Source organism: Myotis myotis, unplaced genomic scaffold (genome assembly GCF_014108235.1).
Source record: "Myotis myotis isolate mMyoMyo1 unplaced genomic scaffold, mMyoMyo1.p scaffold_m19_p_8, whole genome shotgun sequence".
NCBI lineage: Eukaryota > Metazoa > Chordata > Mammalia > Chiroptera > Vespertilionidae > Myotis > Myotis myotis.
Window position 1 is genome coordinate 17,016,546 of NW_023416390.1, and position 26,915 is coordinate 17,043,460.

General features: G+C 33.4%; 1 protein-coding gene across 1 annotated transcript in view; it reads right to left on the minus strand.

Moving 5' to 3' along the window:
- Window positions 1-9,069, minus strand: part of ERBB4 (erb-b2 receptor tyrosine kinase 4) — a 307,627-nt gene extending 298,558 nt beyond the window's left edge. Inside the window, exons 1-2 of the mRNA XM_036319579.1 lie at window positions 9,066-9,069; window positions 8,725-8,859 (exon numbers count right to left, since the gene is read on the minus strand). Of these exons, the coding sequence (XP_036175472.1) occupies window positions 8,725-8,859; window positions 9,066-9,069 (139 nt within the window). The remainder of the gene's footprint in view (window positions 1-8,724; window positions 8,860-9,065) is intronic.
- Window positions 9,070-26,915: the final 17,846 nt, after the last annotated feature.

Consider the following 26,915-nt stretch of genomic DNA (forward strand, 5'->3'; position numbering starts at 1 on the left):
GAAAGATTGTTAAGTGGGTTAGCAGCTTGATCTCCTTATTCATTTTTCTCCAGCTCCCTGGAGAGATGCCAGCCCCTCCTGCCCCAACCCTCCAGTGTAACCAGCAATCTCTCCTCTACTTCTGCTCCAAACTTTGAAATAAAAGTGGCTAAATTAAAAAAATAAATAAAAGTGGCTTAGTGAGAGGACACCAATAGAAGACGGACAGCACACGTATAACTTCATCTTGGTAAATGTTATGAAAGAGGAACTTAAATGCACAATTTTCAGTTACTTGTAAACATCTTCCTGTTACTTCAAAGCTTTCTCTAAGTGATGAGAAATTAGAGAAGAAAAGGGAAATAGTAAGCTCTTTAAAGTCTACTGAATTGTGCAACTGAGTTCCGTGAAACCACTTTCATTAGTGAATGGGAACAGACATGTGAGCAGTAATGAAATGTCTGAATGATGGTTGCAAAACATGGCCCGGGCACAGACATAACCACTCTGAACGCATTACAGAGGAAACAGACCAGAGAGGAACAGAAGCTGGGTAATGCTGAATGGATTCAGTGTAACTTCCCTTCAGTTTTACACAGTTGCTTTAAATGCCAAATACACAATTATGGTTTTATGTTTTTAAAAATCAACGATGAAATTCTTTGTGAATCTCTTTGTTTAAGGCACTTGTTACATGATTAACATATATATTTTTTGTTCTGATGAGTATCTTTTTAAAAATTTAAGTCAATTTTTTAATCAATGTAGCATTTTAACCCCTATACCTAATTCCTTCAGGCTTAAAATTATTTGCAAATTCTCATATAGCAGGATGTCTTCAAACTTTATATAGGGGTACATTTTTCAATTATAAAAAAGGGATTAAAATGTGCCAGATCACCAGATGTGTTCTACTAATAATCTTTGATTTATATTTTTTAAAAATTATTGTAAAAAATATACATAAAATTTACCATCTCAACCATTTCAGTAGTATTAAATGCATTCACATTCTTGTGCAACATATATGACCATGAGTCTTTTCACCTTATATAAATGAAATAATACACTGAACCACTCCCATCGTTACCAGGGCACAAGCAACAGAATACTAGTATTTTCTGTCTTTATAATTTGGACTATTCTAAGTATTGTATGTAAATGAAATCATACAGTATTTATCATTTCTATAACTGGCTTACTTCACTTGGCATAATGTCCTCACGGTTCACTAATGTTGTAGCATATGTCAGAATTTGCTTTTTAAAGGAAAAATAATATCCCATTGTATGTAAATACCACATTTTGCTTATTCATCTGTCACTCCATAAACTTTAGAATGATTTATCTTTTCTTAAAGTACCTTGATTAGATTTTTCTTGGTTGTCATAAAATTTAAACAGAGTGTGTAGTTCTTAATTCTTTTTCCTCCCAATGAGATAAATGTCATTCAATTCCAAAAAAAACTCCAATTTAAAAAAAACCTCACTATTTCAAGAAATGTTAGGAGTTACTAGTCAAAAAAAAAACACACCCAAAAAACCTTAATAATTCTGATTGCTTGACCTTTATGCATCATGTCTGAACAATGTAAAAGCCTTTTTCATAACAACAGTGACTTTTAGTTAAGTAATGATATTCTTTTTCAATCAATAGTGAAAGGCTTGTTAAAATTTACTTTTAAGTAAATTTCCAAGAAACAATAAAATCTGAAGGCTGCCCCCCACTGGATAATTTGAATCTCACAGATCTGCTATTTCATGAACGTTCTCATCTTTTCAACCTTTCACTGGAAGACAGCACGTCCTTATTCCTAAAAATTGAAAGTTGTCAAGGCTCTCAGCAACCACAAATGGGATTCTGAATACCTACCTTACAGAACTTCTATAAAATGTGGAAATGGGGTTCTTTAAATGCACGTGACACACCCAGCCGAGAAGGTCAGAGGCACTTAAAGCACTCTTATTGCTACGGTGAAGTTAGTAACAGAAGTTTCATATAACAACAGAGAGCTACATATTCTCTAAGAGCGGATTCGTGTATTTGGTATTAGGCTCATTTGCAGCAATGAGCCCATATATTCTATGCCATTTTGAATCAGCAGCTGGTCTGAAATATATTCATCATAATAAGCTTTGCTAATCATTTGAAGAGCATAGAAATCCTACACCAGGTCAATGCTACTTACACCTGTCATTAGAATCAATTGGAAAACTTGGCGAAAGGTAGATTTCCATCCTTAAACCAAAATTGCTCAGGGAGAAACTTGGGGAGTTTGGAAGCCATCAATCTACTTATCTCTGGACATAAATAACCTTGTCCTTTCATAATGTTAGACCATAAAACATAACACCTCTGCTGTCACTTTACATAAAAATAATTTTCCTTCTAACAGGCCATGGTCATGATGATTTATTTGAGGTAGAAAATTTTAAGAGCCAGAGCAGCATGCTTGTGGGGTACAGAGGAGTTTATGTATTTGGGGCAGAAACTCAGTACTCTGAGAGAGAACATTTCTGTAAGATTTTTATTCAAATAGAAGTAATGTCTAGCCATTATTCTTGCATAAATCTTGTGTGCAAGAAGTCAACATGAATGCAGAAGCTAAGTATACTAATAATTTAAATGAAAAATGTTAACAGAATATGACTCTGTAGAGTCAGATATTTTATGGCTGTACATTTTTAGTTAAACTTCCCTGTTCCTAAAGAGGTTATTTTTTTTCCTAAGTTGTTTGCCCATGTGTGTGTGTGTGTGTGTGTGTGTGTGTGTGTGTGTGTGTATGTGTTGTGTCTTATTCAACATTTGCTCTACAGAAGACCAAGGGCCACAATCTGTTCATATCATGCATGATGGGTAGGCTTAATTTTCTCTTTGCATCATGACAGAGGTAAATGATAAACACTGGGCAGGGCTTAGCCCTGCATTACCCCCCCCCCCCATGGCAGTAGTGTAAACAGACTACCATCGGATTTCCTGAATTTTGAGAGCTGGTTGTTAAGTACAGCCATTATAAAATATTAAATGATATAATGCCTAATTAAATTTTATTTAAACAAAGCAAATATATATTTAAAACTCATCATTTTCTGATTCATTTACTATATTTCATTATAGTATCTATACAATTGAGTATATTTACATCTCTTGAATCTGTATGGTGGAAATACTACATAATGGCAAGCAAACCAGTCATGTCTTCCAAAATCCACATTAGTTGCTAGAAAAGGGACGATGATAGGAACGGTTAAACCATGGAAATAAGAAAGCTCTACAAATTAGGGTGTTACCCCCTAGTCTTGAAGAGTGATATTTTATCAGCAAACCACTGACATGAGGTATAATTTGAGGCTGAAGAAACCGTGCTTTGGGAAAAGCACTACTAAAATTTCTCTAAGGAGGCCACAATATAGGCCATGCCTGCAAGGGGCATTTCCTTATGAAACAAATTGATTCCACTAATTCAGAAACAGAAGATGAAATGAGCCTTTACCAGGAGAAGAGGTAAAGAGTCCAGGAACAATAAAGGAGCTGGTACTCCAAGGTTTGGAAATGATCAGAGGGATATCCTTGCCTGAATTTTATGGAAACCTTCTTAGGATTCCAGTCTCATGGACCCTCACATATCAGTCAGGTTCAAGTTCTTATTCTCATTAATAACATTAAAAAGACAGCAGAGCTGTGCCCATTTGACTCTGGTTAGAGCGTCAGCCTGCGGACTGAAGGGTGGCAGGTTCCATTGCTGGTCAAGAGCATGTAACTCCTTGCAGGTTTAATCCCTGGCCCCTGTTGTGGGTGCTTACTGTGGGAGGCAATCATAGTTGTATCTCTCTCACATCCATGTTAATCTCTCTCTCTCTCTCTCTCTCTCTCTCTCTCTCTCTCTCTCTCTCTCTCTCTCTCTCTCCCTTTCTCTCTCTCTCCCCCTCTGTCCTCCTTTCATACCACGTTCTCTAAAAAAGAAAAAAAGGAAAAAATATCCTCAGGTGAGAATTAAAAAAAAAAAAAAAGACAGCAGAGCTACACTTGAAATACATCCTAGAATCTATTAGTTTTATTTGCTAATATTTTGTTTAGATTAATTGTAACTGAATTCCTACATGATCTTTTTTAAATATATTTTTTATTGATTTCAGAGAGGAAGGGAGAGGAAGAAATAGAAACATCAATGATAAGAGAGAATCATTGATTGGCTGCCTTCTGCTGCCCCACACTGGGGTTTGAGCCTGGGCATGTGCCTTGACTGGAGATCGAACCATGACCTCCTGGCTCATAGGAGGTCACACTGGCCGGGCCCTATGTGATCTTTAATTCATTTGTTTTTGTTTTATTATTTGAGGTTCATAAAGAATCTACTTCAATTTAATAGGTCTGTTCTAAAAGCTATTCTTTGAATTAATAAGGATTCATTTATTCTTACTAAGATATATCTATATATTATATATTATAATATATATTATATAATATATATTATATATATCTAAATATATATATTATATATAAATATATATATATATTTATATAAATATATAATTTCTTTAAGCTCTCATGTAAAAATCTTTTGAGAAGAGTATGCATGATTTGACTATGTTTGCATTTGTGTGGAACTGGTTATCTGCATATATAATACACATAAATTGAAGCTGTATTGAACTGCATTGTGGGCATACTTTCCTGCTACTTTTTTTAAAAAAAACTCTTCTACAAAAGTTCAAACTTAGAAGAGTGCTTCTATTTTATGTAAAGATTTTAATGTTGAGGAAGTAACAATGTTGGTAAAAATATCAGTTTTAATTCTACTCTATTTTGAGACAATTATTTTCTCGTTCAGGGAAGTTATCTATATGGGACACAATATGCAATATTTAGTAAAGAGTGAGCAATTCTTAAGATATATGAGTCATTAAAACCAAAATGTAGTTTCAAATTTTCCTAATTGATTTCACTCAGGCAGATCATCTGGTTTAAACAAATAATTACTCCTGGACTTATATTTGTGAACTTAATGATCTTTTATGTATTTGCCAATTCCCACACACTGTCATTTTTATCATTAGCTGGTTTGGAGTTTTTTGTGGTTTTTTTGATTGTTTGTTTGTTTTCTAAATATATTTTATTCATTTTTTGCAGAGAGGAAGGGAGAGGGATAGAGAGTTAGAAACATCGATGAGAGAGAAACATCAATCAGCTGCCTCCCGCACACCCCCTACTGGGGATGTACCCACAACCAAGGTACATGCTCTTGACCAAAATCAAACCCAGGACCCTTTGGGTTTTAGAAAACAATTCAGAATTAGTGGTGCATCTAGGCCTGGCCTGTGCCCTCTCACAATCCAGGACCCCTCAGGGGATGTCAGAGAGCTGGTTTAGGTCAGATCCCGCAGGCCAGGCTGAGGGACCCCACTCAGCCAGGGTGTATGAATCCATGCACCGGGCCTCTAGGTGTGATTAAAGCTACTATGCATATAGGTGTGTAAATATCTCTTTGAGGTCCCGCTTTCAATTTTTTTGGATATATAATAAGAAATGGGATTTGTGGATGATATGGTAGTTCTATTTTAAAATTTTGAGGAACCACCATACCATTTTCCATAGCAATTGCACTATTTAGCAATTTCAACAAAACCGCACAGGTGTGTAAATTTCTGGACATCTTCACCAAAATTTACTATTTTCCTAGTATTTTGATAGTAGTCATTCTAATAGGTGTGAAGTAATATTTCGTGGTCTTTATTTGCATTTCTCTAATAACTAGTGATGTGACTATCATTTTGTATGCTTATTGTTATTTGTATATCATCTTTGGAGAAATGTCTATTAAGATCTTTTGCCAGTTCTTCCATTAGGTTGTTTATTTTGTTATTATTGTTGAGTTGTAGGATATTAACTCTTTATCATATACATGATTTATAAATATCTCCTCCCATTCTGTTAATTGTGTTTTTACTCTTTGATTGTATCCCTTGATGAACATAGTCTTAAGTTGGATGTAGACCCATTTTTCTATTTTTGCTTTTGTTGCCTAGGCTTTTAATGTCATCTTCAATAATCATTGGCAAATCCAATGTCATGAGCTTTTCATCCATGTTTTCTTCTAGAAGTCTTATAGTTTGGGGTCTTATATTTAGGTCTTTAATCACTTTTGATTATCTTTATATTATAAGATAAAAGTCTAACATTAAACTTGTGGCTATGTAGTTTTCTCAACACTATTTTTTAAGAAACTGTCCTTTAAAAATAGTATTTATGCCTATCACTGCTTCAAAACTCCACTACATATTAATTATACTATTAAAATTTTTTATTTAATGTACAACTAAAGAAACACTTACTATATCATATGTTTACTTTATAAGTATGATTATACATGTATTCAATATAATTTTATTACAATCCTTTGTAATATATTTCATAAATGTATTAATTTTATGAATTTAAAATATAACAACTTTATTTTTATGCTTTTTTATTTATTTAAAATATTATAACAAGGGGACTATGGGTTTCACTAGACTGCCACAGGATCCGTGGTCTCAAAAAATATTAAGAATTTAGAGAGCCCTAAGTGGTTTTGCTCAGTGGTTAGAGCGTCGGCCTGAGGACTCAAGGGTCCCAGGTTCGATTCTGGTCAAGGGCATGTACCTTGGTTGCGGGCACATACCAAGTAGGGAGTGTGCAGGAGGCAGCTGATCAATGTTTCTCGCTCATCGATGTTTCTAACTCTCTATCCCTCTCCCTTCCTCTCTTTAAAAAAATCAATAAAATATACTTAAAAAATAAAAAGAATTTAGAGAACTTTTTTTTCAGTAACTCTGGCAACAGATGAAGTCTTGAGCTAGAGTAATGGAAATAAGAACTATGCAAAATAAAGAAATAAGCAGATTTATCATGATTTAATGATTAAATAAATGCCAAGACCAAAGAAAAAGTGAAGTCAATGATGACTATCCTATTTTAAACTTAGGTGACTGGTTGGTGGTGTGTGGCTCTCGGAGTCAGCAGGGTAGAATTTGCATTTAAAACCACAAGAGTATCTGTGATCACCCATGGGAAGAAAGTCAAGGAAGAAACTAACTGAGGATATCTGGATCTCCAGAGAACATAGGTGATCAATATTCAAAGACCAACCAATTAATTATCATCAATTATGGTGATATGCACTATATATAATGAGTCAGCAAATAGAACTAGTATATAAAGAATAAAACTTTGATAAGCAATTGGTGGTTAATTTGCAAAGTACCATTCATTATGACTCTATTTTGCATTTATAATTTTTGTGCTTGCAATTACTTGCAGGCAAAAAGAAATGCAGTTCTAGTTGCCTAATTATAGGCACAACCATCCAAATTCACTCTGAAAAGAACAACACAAAGAGATACCATCTGTGAAAGTGCAGCAAGCCCCTCAGACCTTTTTTCTTCCATGTTCTGTATGGCTGGTGGACACACTTCCTTTTGCCTTCTGTCCTGGGCTTTATTCCTGTCTGATCTTGTTCATGCATTACAGGCTAGTCCCTCTAACAAGCTGACAGTCAGTGGGCCATTCCTCTTATCAAACCATTATGCATTTTCTATACATAATGTACCATAGTCTGAGCAGACTGAACATGGAAGCCATTTCTGAAACACATCATTTGCCTTGTTAGTGTGAACAGATTCAATCTTTTATTCTCATATAATTTTATGAGATAGGCAACTTGAACAATGGAAAGATGAAATCACATACAAATTTCTGCTCAAAAGAAGAGAAAATTATGTTACTCTGCTTAAAAAATGTTTCAGCCATTTATTGAAACACAGCTGTCAGTTTGAATCAAATGTACTCATATTTCCCCATTAAATTGTTAGGACTGTAATGAAACTTAATACTTGTCCCTTGGAGTTTGATTTTCTATAAAGCATCATAACACAATCAGTACAATTTCAAATAATTGTTGAATTGTGTGACGATAGTTAGGATTTCAGGTGGGAAATATATAATAATAGATGAGAAATATAAAACCCAGGTTAACACTTAATGAAGTTTATATTCTCATACAAACATCAGTAATAATAAATATGGGGACAACAGAGCCTCCTTTATAAAAATGACACCGATTCTTGACAGAAAATTTTTCAAAGATTTCAATGATTGAATATTATTTGCTTATAATGTAATTATATTGAACACTTTTAATCTGATAAATTCTCTATGGTAGAAATAATACATTTTAAGATTGGTAAATTGGGTTGTTTATTTGCAGACTAAAACCAGAATATAACATATATTTCTCCTATATAAAGTATATATTTTTAGCCTCTACTTATTGTGTTTCAGATTGTCATGAGGATTTTAGGGGCAAATGAAGGCTTAGGAATTTTAAAATGTTCAATAATTTTAAATTTTTTAAATTTATAATAAATAGGAAAGCACAACTACCTTAATCTCAGTGGTAAAGCAGTAGACATCAGCCTTAAGTTTATGGACAATGGGGCACATATTTATAAGTTGAAAATATGCTAACATAATTTTTGTTTATTGAAAATGTCATGTTAAGAAAATAGTAATTTGTAAAGGGGAAGTATCATTCCAAAAAAGAGAGTAAATTTCAAGTAAAAGATTGTTCTGTTGTGTAAAACAGCACAGTTCAATGGATGTAATCAAAATTCAAAATATTATCAATGCCATGATAAACAAAAGCTGTTCATTTTCACAAGAAGTAGAAGAACATTTTCAGACATTAAAAAGGGTAATGCTACTCACATCCTGAGCTACCATTTGTTGACACCAGAGTCAAGTTGGAAGGCCATGGATTCCGAACAATATCTTGCCAATGAATTGTGTTTGCATAACAAAGAAATTTGTTCTGGTCTACATAGACTCCACCATTTAGGATTTCTGTATTAAAACAAACAAACAGATTTGTTGTCAAGCCTTTTGTTGATGAAAAGGTAGTCAATAAAAATGAGTTACCCTTAAAATATTTTCAATGTCAGAGTTACTTCGTTAATAGCCAGTATATCTGTAAACATATTTTTTTCTGAGTCATATAAATTAAATGGAAAAATTGAAAAGATAAAAAATAAAAACAAACAAACAAACACTCATAATCCAAATGTTCAGAGAGAAAACATTCTTAACATTTTGGCATAGACGCTACTAATCTCTTTTCCTGAAATTGGGGTAATATTACATATAATATTGCATAGCCTGCTAATTATAATAGTGATTGGTGAGTAATTAGTGGTAATCAAATAACATTCTACATTATTTCTAGTGAGAATACAATATGCCAAAGAATAAATTAAATAGTACTTATTTAATGAATCCCCTCTTTTTTGGTCATTTAACCTGTTTATCTCAGATTAGTTTTTTAAAATAAATTTCCACAAATGACATTATAAAATCATACATTTTTAAAATATTTTTAAGACTTTTGGTACAACTTATCAAATTTCCCTTATAAAAAATTGTTTCAGTCAATGTGACATTGACTAGAGTCAATGAGTAAATAATTAGTCCCAAATGGAAGCTAAAACTAATGAAGGGTCCAATCATAAAAAAAAAAAAAAATCTTTGTCTTCTATGGAATCAATAGAACTGCCAATCATTCCTTGAGAACAACACAATGCAAGATAGAATAAAAACACTATGGTTTGACCATGGGAACAATGGTATGACCATGGGATAAAATACAATAATGCCAATTTTTACTTGTTTCTCTATTTCACAACACTTGCCTTGATCAGGTAACTTGTCTCCCTGAACAATGGTTGATCATATACATCGATTCTCTTTAAGCTATCCAGAAATAAAATTAACATTCTTCTGCAAATACTATTGTTATTTTTTTTAAGAAATTGGTTAGAAATATACATAGCATCTTCCTGCTCAATATCTACCACATTTCCTCCTCTTGTTTAATAAAAATAACAACTTAAAGTCATATGTCAGTCTATAAAGCATTCAGTTACAAGTACAAAAACTGAACTAATAGTAGCTAAGGGATGGTTTTTCTCACATAATAATAAGAAACCTGCAGAAGGCAGTTGCAGATATTAGTTTGGCTGCTCCACAGTACACACAACCTGTTCTGTGTGTTGGCTTTATTCTCTCCAGGCGCAAGAGGGCTGCTGCATCTAAAGGTGTTAGTCTGAAGTCAAGGCATGTGAGGAAAGGATAATAAGCAAGATACTTTCTCCTAGTAAGGCACCAACTATCTCTTTGGAAAGAGATGCTCTCCTCAGGGATTAAATATGTATTCACTGGCCAGCACGATCTCTCATGGCCATTGTTCTGCAAGAGAGGCTGAGGAAGCAAGTATTTAGGTGGACATATTGCTACTTGAACAGAATCTAAACAAGCACTCATGTTAGTGAGGAAGAAGAGGATATTGGGAAGGCAAGTGACTCTCTCCCTTCGTGGCCTTGAGAGAATCATCTCTCCTGTACAGTATCCCATGCTACATTTTTATGAGTCAGCTAAAAACAATGAGGGAGATAAAATATGAAAGGAATAGGTGACACCAGAAAAGGGGTATTTGTGCAAGTGAGACTGCTAGGCGCATCTAAATGGCCATACTGTGTTGCATGTATAAAATCCTCCAGATTTATTTTGTTACTGCATGGCTTTCCACATTTAAAATCACTTGGATTTCCATCATCAATCCTTTCATTGACTATGGCTCCATTTTTTCAAGTGAGAAAAAAAAATAAACAATAAGGAAGTAGATAATCTTTCTACTTCTAAATCTCAGCTCGTTATTTTTCACAACCTACCCATATAACCTTCATCAAAGCAGAAGGGAGATGTAAGATGCAAGAACGATTGTGAAAATGAATGTCTACATTAATGTTTGGCATTAAGTTCCTATCTAAGAAATGTGACAATCTCATACTAATAGCTTTCTCATGAGACATTAGGGAATGCTCTTCTTCTACAAGAATAATTCTTCATTAGGTGACAAAAAAAGGAGATTTTGATTTCTATCCAAGAAATAAAGGTTATTCTTCAGTCTACATTTGGAAAGTTCTACTTTAAAACAAGTGAAAAGTAATAGCTCACACATTGTAAAAAGAGCCTGCATTTTTCAGGAGTCACATTTTAATTCAAATAGTTTATACTGAAGGAACACAGTATCCATCTCTAACTTCCTATCTAGAAATATTCTAATAGAATCAGATATTATATTGAATAATAATCTCATCAAATCCTTTTCTTCAACAATATTAATCTTCTACCAATGTTTATATTTATTTCTTAGAAATATTCTGTTCAAAAGCTTGGTTTATACTTTGAAAAGGATTTAGAAAGGAGGCATTAATAATGCCAGTATAATCTTACATGTTAAAATTTCAACTTGAGACTACAATCATAAGTCTGGATACTTTTGTCATCCTAAATTCAAAACCCAGCATCTCCTAGCAGTTTTAATCAGGAGGAGTTATAATTTTTTTGTATTTAATTATGGATAGTTTATGCATGTATGTGTGTATTTTCTCTGAAAATATTTTTTTCCTATATGTTTGGTTTAGAACTATTATTTGTTGAATGTCAAACCCCACAATCAGAAAATGTGTATTTTATTGACAATTACAGGATAATTTTAATGTATATTATATCTTACATTTTCTTTTTATCAACTTGATTACCTAGTTATATCAGAATATAATTTAAAAAATAAATTTATTTGTATAGTTTACAATGATTTTATAAGGTTACATGATTTTAAATATTAATTTAATGTTTTATGGGGAAATATTTAGTTAGATTTATTTCTGGAATAAGAAAATTCTAGGAAAGGTATTGACCTATAAGAAAGTTGTTAAAGTACTGATTATTTACTGGACAAAAGGGATAACTAATGTTTCTGCCTTGGTTAACTATAGAGACAAGATTACATTTTTTATTAGAAAGAGGGATAAGAACTAGAAAAAGAGAACAGCTTGATAAGATATTTGCCTAAGAAGATACAAAAAAACAGCAACAACGTCTGGCTATGCTTTGGATCTATCTTTGCTAACACAAGAACAGCAGAACTTTCCATCAGTATTATTAAAGATTTATTGGAAGGTACCATCTCTGTTACATCAAGAGTTTCCTTCCTGCTATCATGAAATAAAATGATAAATAATTAAATTTTAAAACCATGACAAAAAAAGACAAATTCTAATTCTAAGCATGATAAGCAAATGAGGTATAAATGTAATTGATATTCAAACAAAGATACATGCAGTCTAGAAGAGTTAAAAGTCTCAAAAATGTTGAATAAGTAAATAAGCTCAATGCCATCTCATTCCATTGCAATTCACTTCCATTGTAGCTAATATATTGGAGTAAATTGAGAGGGACACAATTAGATTCCTGGCCATTGGAATAATTGGTAGAAAAAGCTATGATGAATTTTCTTTTATTACATAAAAATATTTCCAGCAAGTTCAGAAAACAATACTGTGTCTTCTTAATAAATGTCATGGTTAAATATAGTAAGATATATTAAATATGACATTCTATGAAAAAAGCATTTCATTACTGAAAAATTCCAGTAAACACTTAAATATGTTTTGTGTCTCAAACATTTTCTACTAGACTAATACAAGTCAAGTGAAAATATTATGAATCATTTTGTATTTTAAGTAAATTGTAAACCACACTATTTTTAATATGTTGAATTATATATATATATATATATATATATATATATATATATATATATATATTAACTGAAATATTAGATTAAACTCCATGAAGGTAGGGGATATTTTTCAGTGCTGCATCTACAGCATCAACCCTAGAACAATGAATATTTTTAAAATTGATCTAAAAAATGGAAGTACCATGAAATTTCCAAGAACACTGATCAGTTAACTTCCATTATTCTTCCTAATTCTAAATTATATTCTGGTGAAAATAGATTAAGATTAAAAGTTGTCTTTTTTCATAAACAATGGCTCATCTGATCTGGTTCTACATTTCATTAAGTCTGTTTTATTCAAAACTGTGTCTAACATGCAAGACACAAGTAAGATACACAATAACTACTGCTTCATTAAAGAAAATCTAATATATTGAACACAGGAAAAATTAAAAATATATATCTAATTTTTAGGTTAGATCTTTTATAAACTGAAAGAGAAATAACATTGTTATACAAAATTCTATAAATTGATAATGTATAAAGTTATTGCAGGCAGGGTGTTTGATATTTACAATGCATATTTAGACACGTTCTTTGGTATCCCTAAACCTATTTTGTGAACCAAATTCAATTATTTATCAAGTGAATAATAACTTTGTGCTACCCCAGACATACCAAATTCCCCCATATCTGTGCAAATTATTTAGCATATGCTACACAGACATCTAAAATCATGTTTTTATATTGAACCATAAATCTACCGTATATCATTCCTTAGATTATTTTTTAGAAAGTTCTAAAGTGCCAATATGACATTTTAAAGTGGATATATATTGTACTAGTGTCATAGCCTTATAATTCAAAAGGGTTGTCAATTTGACCATTTTCCCCCATTGATTCAAATGTGTATAAGTCTAATGAAGAAAGCAATGTTTGCGTTATTTAAAGAAGTTCTTTGTGCTCTTTATTTCTTAGCAAATGCTAGTTATTATAGTGAATTTGGGGATGAGTGAACATTAAGAGAATCATTGACATTTTGCAAATATATTATCTGAAAAGAAAATGTGATAAAACACTGAATCATGGCTTTTCTCAGGCCCTGTATGAAATAGCCTAATTGTGATGTAGATCCCTGCTGAAAATACAGATTAATCTGACCTCCTTACTACACTTCGGAAGTTGACAAAATTGCTTTGACCCCATGCACAATTGGTAACCATTTCATAAAGAAGATTGAATGTCCTTTCTTTCTTGGAAAATAAAGATTATGATGTTAAAAGCAGTTAGCCATATTCCACTTCAGTCTGTACGATTGGCATCAAGAGTAAACTTTATATTTCTACTCACAAAGCTACCAACCACAATTATATATGAAAGACCTAAGAAGCAAGAATTAAATACTTCACCTCGATTCCTGATAGTGTATCTAAATGTCTTGTTTTGCATGGGTGTATCTACAGGTCAACCTCACAATTACAATGATAATAAAAATAAAGATTAGAAATATTGCCTTGTCTAATTACAGTGGGAATGTTGTAACAGTGCATATATCACAGTTACGTTGCCTATCCAAACCAAAGGTCAAGAAGTCAAAATTCAAAGTGGCAAAGCCCATTTTCAAGATGAAGCTGCAGGAGGAAGCAGTTACTAGACTTTCTCAGACAGAAAGCAATGCATCTTTCTAACTGTCATCACCTAAAACCACACAAATCTGTTGTCTGATAGGAATGCAAAAATAATACAGCTGACATCATCTACCTGTGATACTTAATACATCATTTCTGGAATAGACTTGGTCCAGAGATTCCTATATCTTTCCCAAACCCAGACCTTTCAGCTGGGAGCACAATGAATAGTTGCTACCCCACTGGGTCAGCCCTCAAGGTTCATTATTAATAAGCTGAGACTCTAAAGGCTAATGAGAACCGGGTGCTAGAGGAGACAATGGCTCATTCATCATCAATCAAGCTTTGAAGTTTTTATACAGATGATTTAAAGAGAGTTGAAGTGTGCAAAATTGAAATGTCACATTTGTATTGCGAGTGGGGAGAGGGTGATAATGTAAATGATTTGATGTAACCTTCTGTATTTCAGCTCAATGGTCAGAGTCAAAAGCTCATGGATGCAGATACCAAATGTTAGGAAATAAGAGTAGACAGTTTTTCGATCAGAGCAAGGCAATTTCTAGATAAATTATTAGATTTATTTGGTAAAAATAAGTTTAAAATAGAAAATAATAGCATAACTATCTTGTTTTGAACTAAAGGACCTCAATAATGTTCTCCATAATGTTTCCAAAGCATCCTATATAATAAAAGGGTAATATGCAAATTGACCCTAACAGCAGAAGCACTGGGAATGACTGGTCACTATGACACACACTGACCACTAGGGGGCAGATGCTCAATGCAGGAGCTTCCCCCTGGTGGTCAGTGCGCTCCCACAGGGGGAGCTCTGCTCAGCCACAAGCCTGGCTGAGGGCTGCCAGCACTACGGTTGTGGCCGGAGTCTCCCATCTCTTCAGCAGCACTAAGGATGTCCAACTGCAGCTTAGGCCTGCTCCCTGTTGGCAAGTAGACATCCCCTGAGCGCTCCTGGGCTGCCAGAGAGATGTCTGACTGCCAGCTTAGGCCTGATCCCCCAGGAAGCCCGATTCCCCAGACTGTGAGAGGGCACAGGCCAGGCTGAGGGAACCCCCCTAGTGCACAAATTTTTGTGCACCAGGCCTCTAGTTAATATATACTTTAGGGTCCTCTACAATTCTTAGCTTTCATTATGTTTTCAACTTGAGTCTAAGCTCTTCTGAGAAGTCTACCATGACCACCTACTTTTTAGAGGTTAACTGACTCTAACTCATATAACACCGATTATCTGAGGCACTCATCGAACAGAGCAAATGCTACATAAACTTTTTTGTTCTTTTGTGTACTTGTCTCCCCTATAATATTGTAGGTCTCTAGAGGATAAAAACCATGACATACATCTTTTTCTGGCTGGAGCGACAAAGAAAGAGTCAAGCATATAATCGAAATTCAAATTTTTGAGTGATAACTATGATAATAATATCTTCAGAACATGACTAACATTTGTAAAGAAGTTGTTAGAGGCTTAATTGACAGCACAATGTTAGTGTTCTTATGCACTAGATAATGTTTACATTATAAATCACATAAAATATTGATTAAAATTAGTGTGATATTAATGTATTAATTATTTCTATAGATTAGGGGGTAGTAATCCACTTAAATTCATTTATATTCTCTGGAAAACTTTAAAACTTTAAAAATAAATTGTGTCTTATAACTGTCTTTAAGTGATAAAGACAGGATTTTCTCCTCAAATTGTTCACTAACCTCATTTATAATTCTATGTGTGTGTGTGTGTGTGTGTGTGTGTGTGTCAACATGTTTACTATTTTTCCTGTATTGCTTTCCCCCAAACTTGTACTCTCCCTATATTTTCTATTTCAAGTAAAATAAGAACAACATGCTGAAAAAGTCAATTATAGTTGAACCTTAAACAACACAGGTTTGAACTGTGTGGGTCAAAATTATACGGGTTTGTGGGGTTTTTTTCAATAAATACTGTGAATGTATTTTTTCCGATGATTATCTTTACATGTTCCTTTTCTATCTTACATTATTATAAAATATAGTATATAATACATAAACATACAAAATATGTGTTAATTGACTGTGTTATTGGTAAGGCTTTAAGTCAATAGTAGGTATATAAGTTTGGAGGGAGTCAAAAGTTGTATGCAAATTTTTGACTGTGCAGAGGTGTCATCACCCCTAACCTTCATGTTGTTCAAAGGTACACTGTAGAATCAAAACTTGAGATTTATCCTGAATTCCTTCACCTCTAATCCATCACAACATCCTAAATAAAATTTCTCATAATGTCTATTTTAATTTATCACATTCTTTTTATATCCATTGCTATCCCTTAATTCAGGATCTGTTAAATCATACCAGATTCGACTCCTCACTTTTTGATTGATAGATAGATAGATAGATAGATAGATCGATCTTCTACCAAGAGTACTTTGAGCATGAAGACTATAATACTGAGTCTAGTCTCCTGGGAAAAACTAAGTTCGAAATCTAATTTTTCACTCCTAGATGTGTGATGTTGAATACCTTTATTAAAATCAATCAGTTAACCTCTATGAGAGTATTGTGCTCACAGTATTTGTTACACAGTTGTTGATATTACATTTTATACTCACTAATTACTTAAGTAGTTGTGTACTAATTGGTATAAACAAGAGTAATGTTTTTTTTCTATGTATTTATTTAATTTTGTAAAATTTAGATTAGATTGCCATTTAACAGATAGATTTTTTTTTATTTTTGTTTCATATAAAAGTTTGGTTAGGTGATTTCAAACTATTATGGAAAATTCATAGTCATCAGGGGCCAGGATTCCATTTCATCTTATTTCTCCACCCTCTTCAATACAAGAGGAGTTTTTATCTGGTAACATCAGTGCATAAGATAGAGGAAAGCAGGAAGAACAGAGGAGTGCAGGTTGTCTCTTAATGAAGGTTCCTGAAAACAGCCACAGGAAATTACACTTACATCTCATTGATCTGAATTCAGTCAAGGAGCCACAGAGAACAGAGGGAATCATGGCCTTTGCTTTGGGTGGCCATATGATTAGCAAAACTTTTATACTATTTAAAAGTTATACAGTAGAAATGGATATTGGGAGATAACAAGTTATCTCTGTCTCACTAACTCTAAAGAAATCTTGCATCGCCTAGATATTTATAAAGCATAAATCTTGTGACTTAAACAAACGCAAATTTTTCTAACTCTTTCACTGAAGTATAATATCCATACATAGGTGTGCCTATATCACGTGCAATGTATTTTTGCAAACTAAACACACTGATGTAACCAGCACCCTGACCAAGAAATAGAACATCCCATTACCACAGAAGCCTTCATCTCCCTATCAGAACCTTTATCCTGATTTTGAACAAGATCACTTTTATATATTATTTGCATTTTACATAGGCTTTCTTTCTTGTTTGGCTTCCTTTTGCCCAACACTATGTCTGGGAGTTCATCCATAGCGTTCATTTTCATTGTTGTATGGCATTCTTGTTTTGTTTGCCCATTTTACATCGATGGGCATTTGGGTACTTTCATATGTGTTATTACAAATAGTGCTACTACAAGAAAACTTGAATATGCCTTAAGTGACCAGATAGATATATAGACTTATGTTGCTTACATACCTAGAAGTAGAATTTCTGGTCCTTAGTGAAATCGGTTTCCCAAAGTGCCTTTACCAATTTATACTCCCATTTGTGTTGTATGAAAAATACACTTGCTTCTTAGCCTTGTTAACCCCTGTTTCTTCTCCCTATACATTTAATTGTAGCCACTATGGTTGGTGTGAAGTCGTATCACTTTATTTTGCACTTATCCAATGATTAATAAAGTTGAACTTCTTAAATGCTATTTTTCAAGTATAATTTATAAAGTCAAGAGGTTTATTTCTGTTTACTTGAGGAAGAGTCTCCCTATGTGTGAAACAAAACGCTGTGGAAAACCTAAACTCTATTTCAGGCTACTAGGAAACAACTTAATAAATTAATGTGCCAGATATTACACTCCTAACTTTTTTTTGTGAGACACTAAGTCAATATTTTGAAAGTGACATTTTAAAATGTTGAAATATATTTAAACTATATAAATAATTATAAAAATAAAGAGCAAAGAATTAATTCTGGAGATAAATGAGAAATGCATATTAAGTAAATATGTCTCTAATAAGAAAGATGAAGACTGTTAAAGGTATGTTAAAAGAAAAGAATGAGAAATTCAATATATTCTTTCTATTAAAGTAGAACACTCTTTTACATCATAATCAAATATGTTTTATTCCCCTATCTACCAGAAAGCCTTCATTACAGATAACAATCCTCTTAGATAACTGCTCCAAGTTTCCAGAAAAATGTAATTGCTTCAGTAGAACAAATCAGTAGAGTATAATGTTTTCATTACCAATAAGGGATGTCATACATATTATACCCAGAAATGATTTGTCCCTTTAATTTACAGGCTTTACTACAATAAGCCTGGGATATACTGCAAGGTCACTTTCAAATATCTCACCTATGATATTAGTTTTTATAGTTTAATAACTAACTCTTCTCATAGTGTGATTTCTTTACTACTTCTTCCTTAGAGTAGATAGTTCAGAAAAGTATGATTTCTCCTGATGACATTAATAATAAATAATACTGCTATGTATGTCTGTTGCTGGCAAGCTAAGACTTGCAAATAAAAGATAAAGCAAATGAAAGAGAAATGATTTAATCTTGTAAGATGATTATAGTACAATTTCAAACATAATTTTTTTAAAGTTTTGCTTGCGTATTAAGTTTATAGAAATGGAATGATACAGCCTGTATTCTCTTTTCTTGATTTTTCTTACTCAAAATAATGTGTTTGAGATTTATTTAGGCTGTTGCATTAGTAATTTGTTCACTTTTATTGTGTAAAATTCCATTATATGAATGGGATATAATTAGTGTATGGATTAGCTCATAGAGGAAGCACATCTTTGCTATTTTTTCTTGTGTGATTTCCAGGAAGTTAACGTTTCTTTTCTATCTAGGTGGCATGTAAGCTTTCACCTATTTAAAATTTGCATGTGACTTCAGTGGTGGGAATGCGGTATACTACAGGGATATTTCAGCAGCACACATTCCAAACCTCATTATATTACCAGAGGCTTGTGCCACCTCCCTGACCACAAATGGGGATCATAAGAATGAAGCCGAAGTGTAGAAGCCATGGCCTTCTAGAATCCGTTCTTTATGTAACTGTAGAAACCTTTGCACTATATTTTACTCTCTCATTAATTATAATACTGCCCCAGCTTCCCTTACCAATCTCTATCAGAAGGTAGAAAAGCTGATAAGACTTGACCAATAAGATCCCATTTCAATGTGGTTATTGATGTAAAAGACTGGCTAATTATTGAGGAATCCCCAGATTTAGTTACTTAATAAACCAGATGTGCTAGTCAAATATCATAACTGGAGCTTAGACATGCTTTTCACAGGCTGTGTAGAAAAATTGCATTATTTACCAATGAATTATGGGTTTCTGGCCGCTGTGAACAAAACTGAGTTCTGGCAATCCTGGGTCCACACTGTCTTTTGGTAACACTTCTCTGGATCACGGCAGGCACTGAGCCTTTTAATTGCAACATATGCTCTCCAGTTTGTAACAGTTCGCTCACTTCCTTAAATATCCTTTGTCTTACCCATTAAGGTCAATCTCCAGGAGACATTTGAATTTAAAATAGAATTTTGTTCTTGTGTATGAGAGCATTTAAAAGAGGAGGTGTTATAGAATTCATTATAGTATTGCCTCTTTCATAATAACTTAATATGCACTGTATAGATAAAATTATAGAAAGTTTATGATTTCTGTTTTTATGTTATCTAAACCCATTTCTTTTCTTAGAATGCAGTCTTTTTTAAAAAAAAAAATCCATTAAATGAGTAATGATATACTTTGGATTGACTTCTCTTTGACTACCTCTGAAAAGAAATGTAGGTTTAGATAAAAATTTTAACTTGATACATTGTCTTATAAGTAATATGCATTTGCTACCTGTAAGCCAGCTAGATTCAAGATTGCTTATTAACAAAGTTGAGCGAATAAATGGATAAAATGGATACATAAATGAACTTCTGCACTTTATCACTTTAGGTTGGAACTGCATGGAAGGAGTTTCCTTGAAAACGTGCCAACTTTTTGTCAACTTTTGGAGCACATCTTATTATCTCAGCTGTAATCAGAAATCTTGTGAAATTAAGAACCATTAAATTCAATGAATTTTCAGCATCAGAAATTTACCCAGAGGCATCCAACCGATGGGTCTGCCTAAAATTAGGTTTTCAGACTTTTCCCTCCTCTCCTCCCATTCACTCTAAAAGGGAGCTTCTTTTCCATGAGCTAATTAATTACACCTGCTAGCAAGCAGATGGTTCTGTGGGCTTTGAAACAAGAAAATAGCTTGGTGCAGATCAGCTAGCTGGAGCTTTCTTCAGTTGTGATTTAGATAACTCTTGAAGCTCCAGACAAAAATAAAATATTAAATAATTACAAAAAAACAACATCTTAAAATAATTTTTATTTCAAAACAATGCATTTTAAGTTATAAGATGGCATTCCTTTATTCTGATCTCAGCACATTCTTTTAAAACAATCTTATTTAGCACCTTGCTTGGAACAATCCTTGCTGGAATTCGCCATCTCATTGCTTTGAGCTCTGAAGTAAGTTGAGAATGGAGGACCAGGGCCCCTTAGGGAAATGTTAACAATTTTCAAAACATTAAAGCATTTTAGTAAATACTGTTATTGTGGTATTATGTTTGTTTGTTTGTTTGTTTTTAGCTGTAAGGAAAGGTGTATGTGCCGCAATGGTGAAAGTAGGGCTGGGGCCCTAGTGGTCTCCTGCCAACACTAGCACTGGTATTGTAGAACTCTATGCTAATCTTCCTCTGCCTCTTCCTCTCCTTTCCCTTCTCCCTCTCCTCCTCCTTCTTAGTAGATATTATCACCGGGACTAAGTTTTCTGAGTGAATTATTTAAATGTGACATAGTTATATAAGCACACGTCCTACACAAGTAAATTAGACATACACTATAAATGCATACAAGATAATTTATGTAATATTATCTTTAGTAAAGTCGTATTAAATGATCTAGTTGAAATCTTTTTGAATTTATAACTAAACGTTTAATTTCATAAAATTTCTAAAAATATATTTCCTAATTCTACTTTATATGTGAAAAAATTGAAGGACTTTATAATTTAAAAGACAATGAAGTCTATCCTATCCTTTTGTTGGTAGGGTAAAAATTATTCTCCATATAATATATTATATACTTATCTGTGTTCTCAGTACATTTATGAAGTTAATATAAATAAAATTAATGAAGTATCCTCACCTCCCATATAAAATCACTTCCCTTATTTACCACTCCTTTAAATAAAAGTTATCTGACAGGCATGTCTAAGGATGAATATATTTAATTATATCAACTAAAGGTAGGAGGATCATTTTAAAGATTTATGCCCCAAGAAGGCACTCTGTCTTCTAACAATATTGAGTGCTGTGTCGTTCAATCCAATAAGTTTACCCGCAGAGACGATGCTGGTAAAGCTATATTTAACCATGTGTTTCAATTTTGAATTCTTTTTCCTTCTATCATATGAGCTTTACCTCAATTGACTTTGAAATGACTTAGAATATTAAGCTTCATATTAGAACAAACTTTCATTAAATTGATTCCACCACTTTGAATGCTTTGCTCTTTTTCTATCTTTGTATTAAGTGCTCAACAACAATTAATAGGAAAAAAAATTATAAGGAGAATGGAGACTTGACCAAGATCAGGAGAACCAAATACCCTCGACATTTAAACTGCCCATCTTTGTGTTTTTAAAAATACAGTTGCAAAGCACATAGAGGCAGATTCTACTTAGGCTATGATTTGGGATAAGGTAATTAAAAATCAGTTTACCCTACTCATTCAAAAGAGCTTACAAGGACTAAGCATAGAGTTCCCACAGTACTTGAATATAAATTGCACTTTTATTCTTTTTTTTTTAATAGTCCTTTTATTTAATTGAAGGACATTTTTGTAATTAGGCTGAATTTTTGAAGATTTATTGTGCTTCATTTTCCTCTGTGTTGACTTTCGACAGAGGCAGAAGGAATACACCTCCAATGAGGAGGTTGCCATACAGTCCAGACATCTAATGGAGCCAAGATTCTTGTTTCAAGGTACAGCTTTTCATGCAGAAAATTTACCTTACAAGCATACTTTTACCTTTCAACTCAATAAAATATTTTCAAAAAGTGCCTCAGGGAAAGTATGTGAGTTCTTAATTATACTTAGATCACATAAAATAGAATGGTGCCTCAGCTCTGCTTAAAATTTTGTCATCCTTTAAATGTCTCAGTCTTTCCTTCTATTTGGAAAGTAGCATAGAATTAAAAAGTTTAAAAGCAGGTTTTCAATTCAGCAGTTACAATGAGTTGGAATCATAGTTCTCTAGGACTCTTACTATTTACCTCTCTAAACTTGTTTTCTCACCTGTAAAATAGGACTAGTAATGCTTATTACCCAGGACTTCAGTAAGAATTCAGAGAAATATTGCATTATAAAAATATTCAAATGGTGGCAGTGTGACCAATGGCTAAGGTGACTGGAATGAGCCAGTCAACATGGGTTTTGGAGCCCAAGAAGCAGGCGTTTAACTCCTAGCTTGATCCCTGTGTATGTGTGAAACATTTGGCAGCTTACTTCATCATTCTGTGTCACATTTGTTATGCCTTTGAGGTACAGGAATTTCACCCAAAGAAAGACAATTCTGAATTTAAAGATCTTATGTAATTTTAGGGGAATCCAGAAACCACAATATACTCCTAAAAGGGTACCTGAAAGTCATATATATAAGTTGAAAACACTTTTTTTTTTAAACGAGTAAACATAAACCCATGTATTCTAACTTGGTCTAATAATCTTGACCCAGGTTCAGCTCTCTCAAAAGTGTATTTATGAGAAGGAGCAGAGAAAATTAAGCAAGATAGACGAAATCTGCTTACCAGAGAACTTTTAGCATCTTTCCTTAAATAAAAATAACAACAGTGTATCAACTGAACATCTTCTGTATGGTAGACACTCTGGTGAGCATACACATAGATCAAACTCATTTTCTCCTTACAATTGCCCTGAGAAAGAGGCATTCATCGTTTCTATACCAGATGTCCGGGCCCGGACTTGGTCTTGGGCAGATGCCTCACCATCCAGAGAGAGTGGGGGTCGACTAGATGTCCCGGCCGTATCTATATCCCATTTTATAGATAAAGAAATTGAGACTTGGAGAAGATGATGAATGTGGCTGTCTCTATAGTGGAGTCATGGTTACCCCATGGCATGTGAAGTTATTTACATTCCTATAGTTTCTGCTTCTTGAATGTTGGCATCTTGAGTTAACTAAACCCTCTGAAATTGGCAGGCATTGTTGTTTTGGGGTAATTTCTTCATGTAAGGACTCAAACATGGGCCAAATATCCCAAATTATTTGTAAAACATACTTATTAAACCTGGGAAAGTGGAATCATTCTAAGATAAAAGGGTATTTTCATATTGAAGACATGATAACACAGGTTACAGAGATGCCATTGCATAGTGAGTGTATTCTATTATGACATAAAATTTCACAATATAAAAAATAATTTTTAATAGGAAAAATGTGATTGGTACTGCTAGGAGCCATAGAAGATAATGATTCATTAAAAATAATGTAATTGGTGTAGGTATTTAATGTCATTTTTCCTTGGACTATTTTAAATATGCAGCTTTAACTATGAAAGTCTCTGAGCAGCCTGGCTGCTAATGGCTCAGTGGTTGAGCATCGACCTATGAACCAGGAGGTTGAGGTTTGATTCCTGGTCAGGGCACATACCCTGGTTGCATGTTTGGTCCCCAGTGCATGCAGGAGACAGTCAATCAATGATTTTTTCTCATCTTTGATGGTTCTCTTTCTCCCTCTCTCTTCCTTTCTGAAATCTAGAAAAAATATTTTAAAATGTTTTAATGCCTAAATCTGACAAAACAATACTCATATTCAAGGCATAGATATAATATCCTGATAACCAAACAGCTTAATGAGCCAGAATATAGGCAAAACAGGAGGCTGCTGATTTTCACTATGTTAATGTATTATTATTATTTGTTGAGTAAATAGAGCAATAACAAGCTGTCACAATTCAGTAATGGCTGTGCATACTGGCGATAGATCTCTGAGGCCAAGGTTATACGCTGTCAATATTGCAATATTGTGTTGTTTTGAAACCTATGAAGCACTGAATCTTGAAAGAAGAAAAAAATTCCTACAGGGATCATTTTTATGGCACATTCCATGCCTTTGTCATAGTTTGTAACAGAAGATATTCAATGTTCTTTCTATTTCATATATTGCCTTTCTTTAGAGAAATTCTGTGTTCTTCCCTATGTATTCCATTTATTTTTGCATCCAACGAATGTTTTTAGTAACAGCAACATTTTCAGAAATATTTTTGGGATATTTCCACTTTGTCCTAAAACTGTAACTTCCAAAACAGGTAGATGCTTATTGACTTAGCTCTATGAGAAAGGACAGTATTCTAGGTTTCTGGAATTCCTTCAACAAAACTTGCAACTTGAGTTTCCTATTTCTAAAAATCTGAATGTCAATGTTAAAACTACTCTCATAATTAATCTATAACAATAAAAGCATAATATGCTAATTAGACCAGATGTCATTCCAGACGACCTTCCGGACAAAGCTGTGGCAGTAGGGGAGAAGCCCTTTGCATGAATTTTGTGCATTGGGCCTCTAGTTTATTGATAAGCATGAAAGAAAAATCTTAAGCTAGTCATTTCCTTCTAATCAGAGAATTAGTTAAAAAATCAAAATAAATTAATATTTGTATTAGATAAAAATGAAACTATTAGAAACTTGCCAAATGTCAATGAAAAAATTTTTTTTAAATATATTTTATTGATTTTCCACAGAGAGGAAGGGAGAGAGATAGAGAGTCAGAAACATCGATGAGAGAGAAACATCGACCAGCTGCCTCCTGCACATCCCCTACTGGGGACGTGCCCGCAACCCAGGTACATGCCCCTGACCGGAATCGAACCTGGGACCCTTCAGTCCGCAGGCCGACGCTCCATCCACTGAGCCAAACTGGTTTCGGCAATGAAAATTTCTGGAAACGAAAAGCAACTTTTCTTTGAAAATTAGAATAATAGCAATGTAATTAGATTTAACATATAAGTTTAAAAATATAAAGTGGTATAATAATTAAATTATTTTTACAACACCAAATATATATTTCATAAAATAACTTTATTATAGAAAGAAAAGTGTTTGACTTTCCTCAGGTGTTGTATTTTCTTGTTTTGGGGGAAAAAATCAGCAATTTGCTTTTTCTCAAAGGAATGAGGTAAGGAAGCAATCTATCAAATTTCTAGAGATTGTCAAAAATGTTAAAAAATAATAACAAAATAAGAGAAGTATTTCCTTCAGGAATTTCAAATACTATCTTTAAGACTCCACTATTGTGACAAATTCTATAAAAATATTTTATTCAAATTTAGATATTTCAAATAGCACATATCTAAATTTCTATATTTTTGTTTATGGTGTGTAATGCTGATAAAAATGTAAAAATTCTATTTAACTCAATAAAAATATTTATTAATAATTAATACATATTGCCGAAACCAGTTTGGCTCAGTGGATAGAGCGTCGGCCTATGGACTGAAAGGTCCCAGGTTCGATTCCGGTCTAGGGCATGTACCTGGGTTGTGGGCACATCCCCAGTAGGAGATGTGCAAGAGGCAGCTAATCAATGTTTCTCTCTCATCGATGTTTCTAACTCTCTATCTCTCTCTCTTCCTCTCTGTAAAAAATCAATAAAAAATATATTTAAAAAATAAATAAAAAATAATAATAATACATATTATGTATTATTTATGAAGAAACATCGATAAGTTTTCTAAAACAAAAAAGTTGAACATTTGTGATAGAAAAAAGTCACATACCTCAGCAAGTTTTAAATAAAATAGTTAAATTACACTAAACAACCATCACAAACAAGCACCATCACCCTTAAACACAGTTCTCTGAACAAATAATCAATACATGAATTCACAGAAAAAATTATTTTAATCAGTACTGAATATTTACTTCCTATATTTATAGAAACATTGGCCATAGTTATCAAGCAATAGAACTGGAAATGCTATGCTATTGAGGTGTAACTGTCATATCCTAGATAATAAAAGCCTAATATCCTAAGTGTCCGACAGTTCCTTCCACTGTTCAACCAGTTGCTATAACATGCACTGACCACCAGGGGGCAGATGCTCCGACTGGTAGGTTAGCTTGCTGCTGGGGTCCTGCTGATCAGGACTGGGTGAGACAGGTCAGACATACCCTAGAGCCCTCCGGCAATCCCTCCCGGACCTGATCGTGCACCAGTGGGGTCCCTTGGCCTGGTCTGTGCCCTCTCACAATCCAGGACCCCTCAGAGATCTGTTTTCAGCCTGATCCCTGCAGGCCAGGCCAAGGGACCCCACCAGTGCATGAATCTGTGCACCGGGCCTCTAGTATCATTATATTATTTTTACGTGTAAAACATAATCATTAAACATTAGTATGCACTGCCAAGTGAACACTATAGTAAATCTAGTTATTATCTGTTGATATATAAAGCTAC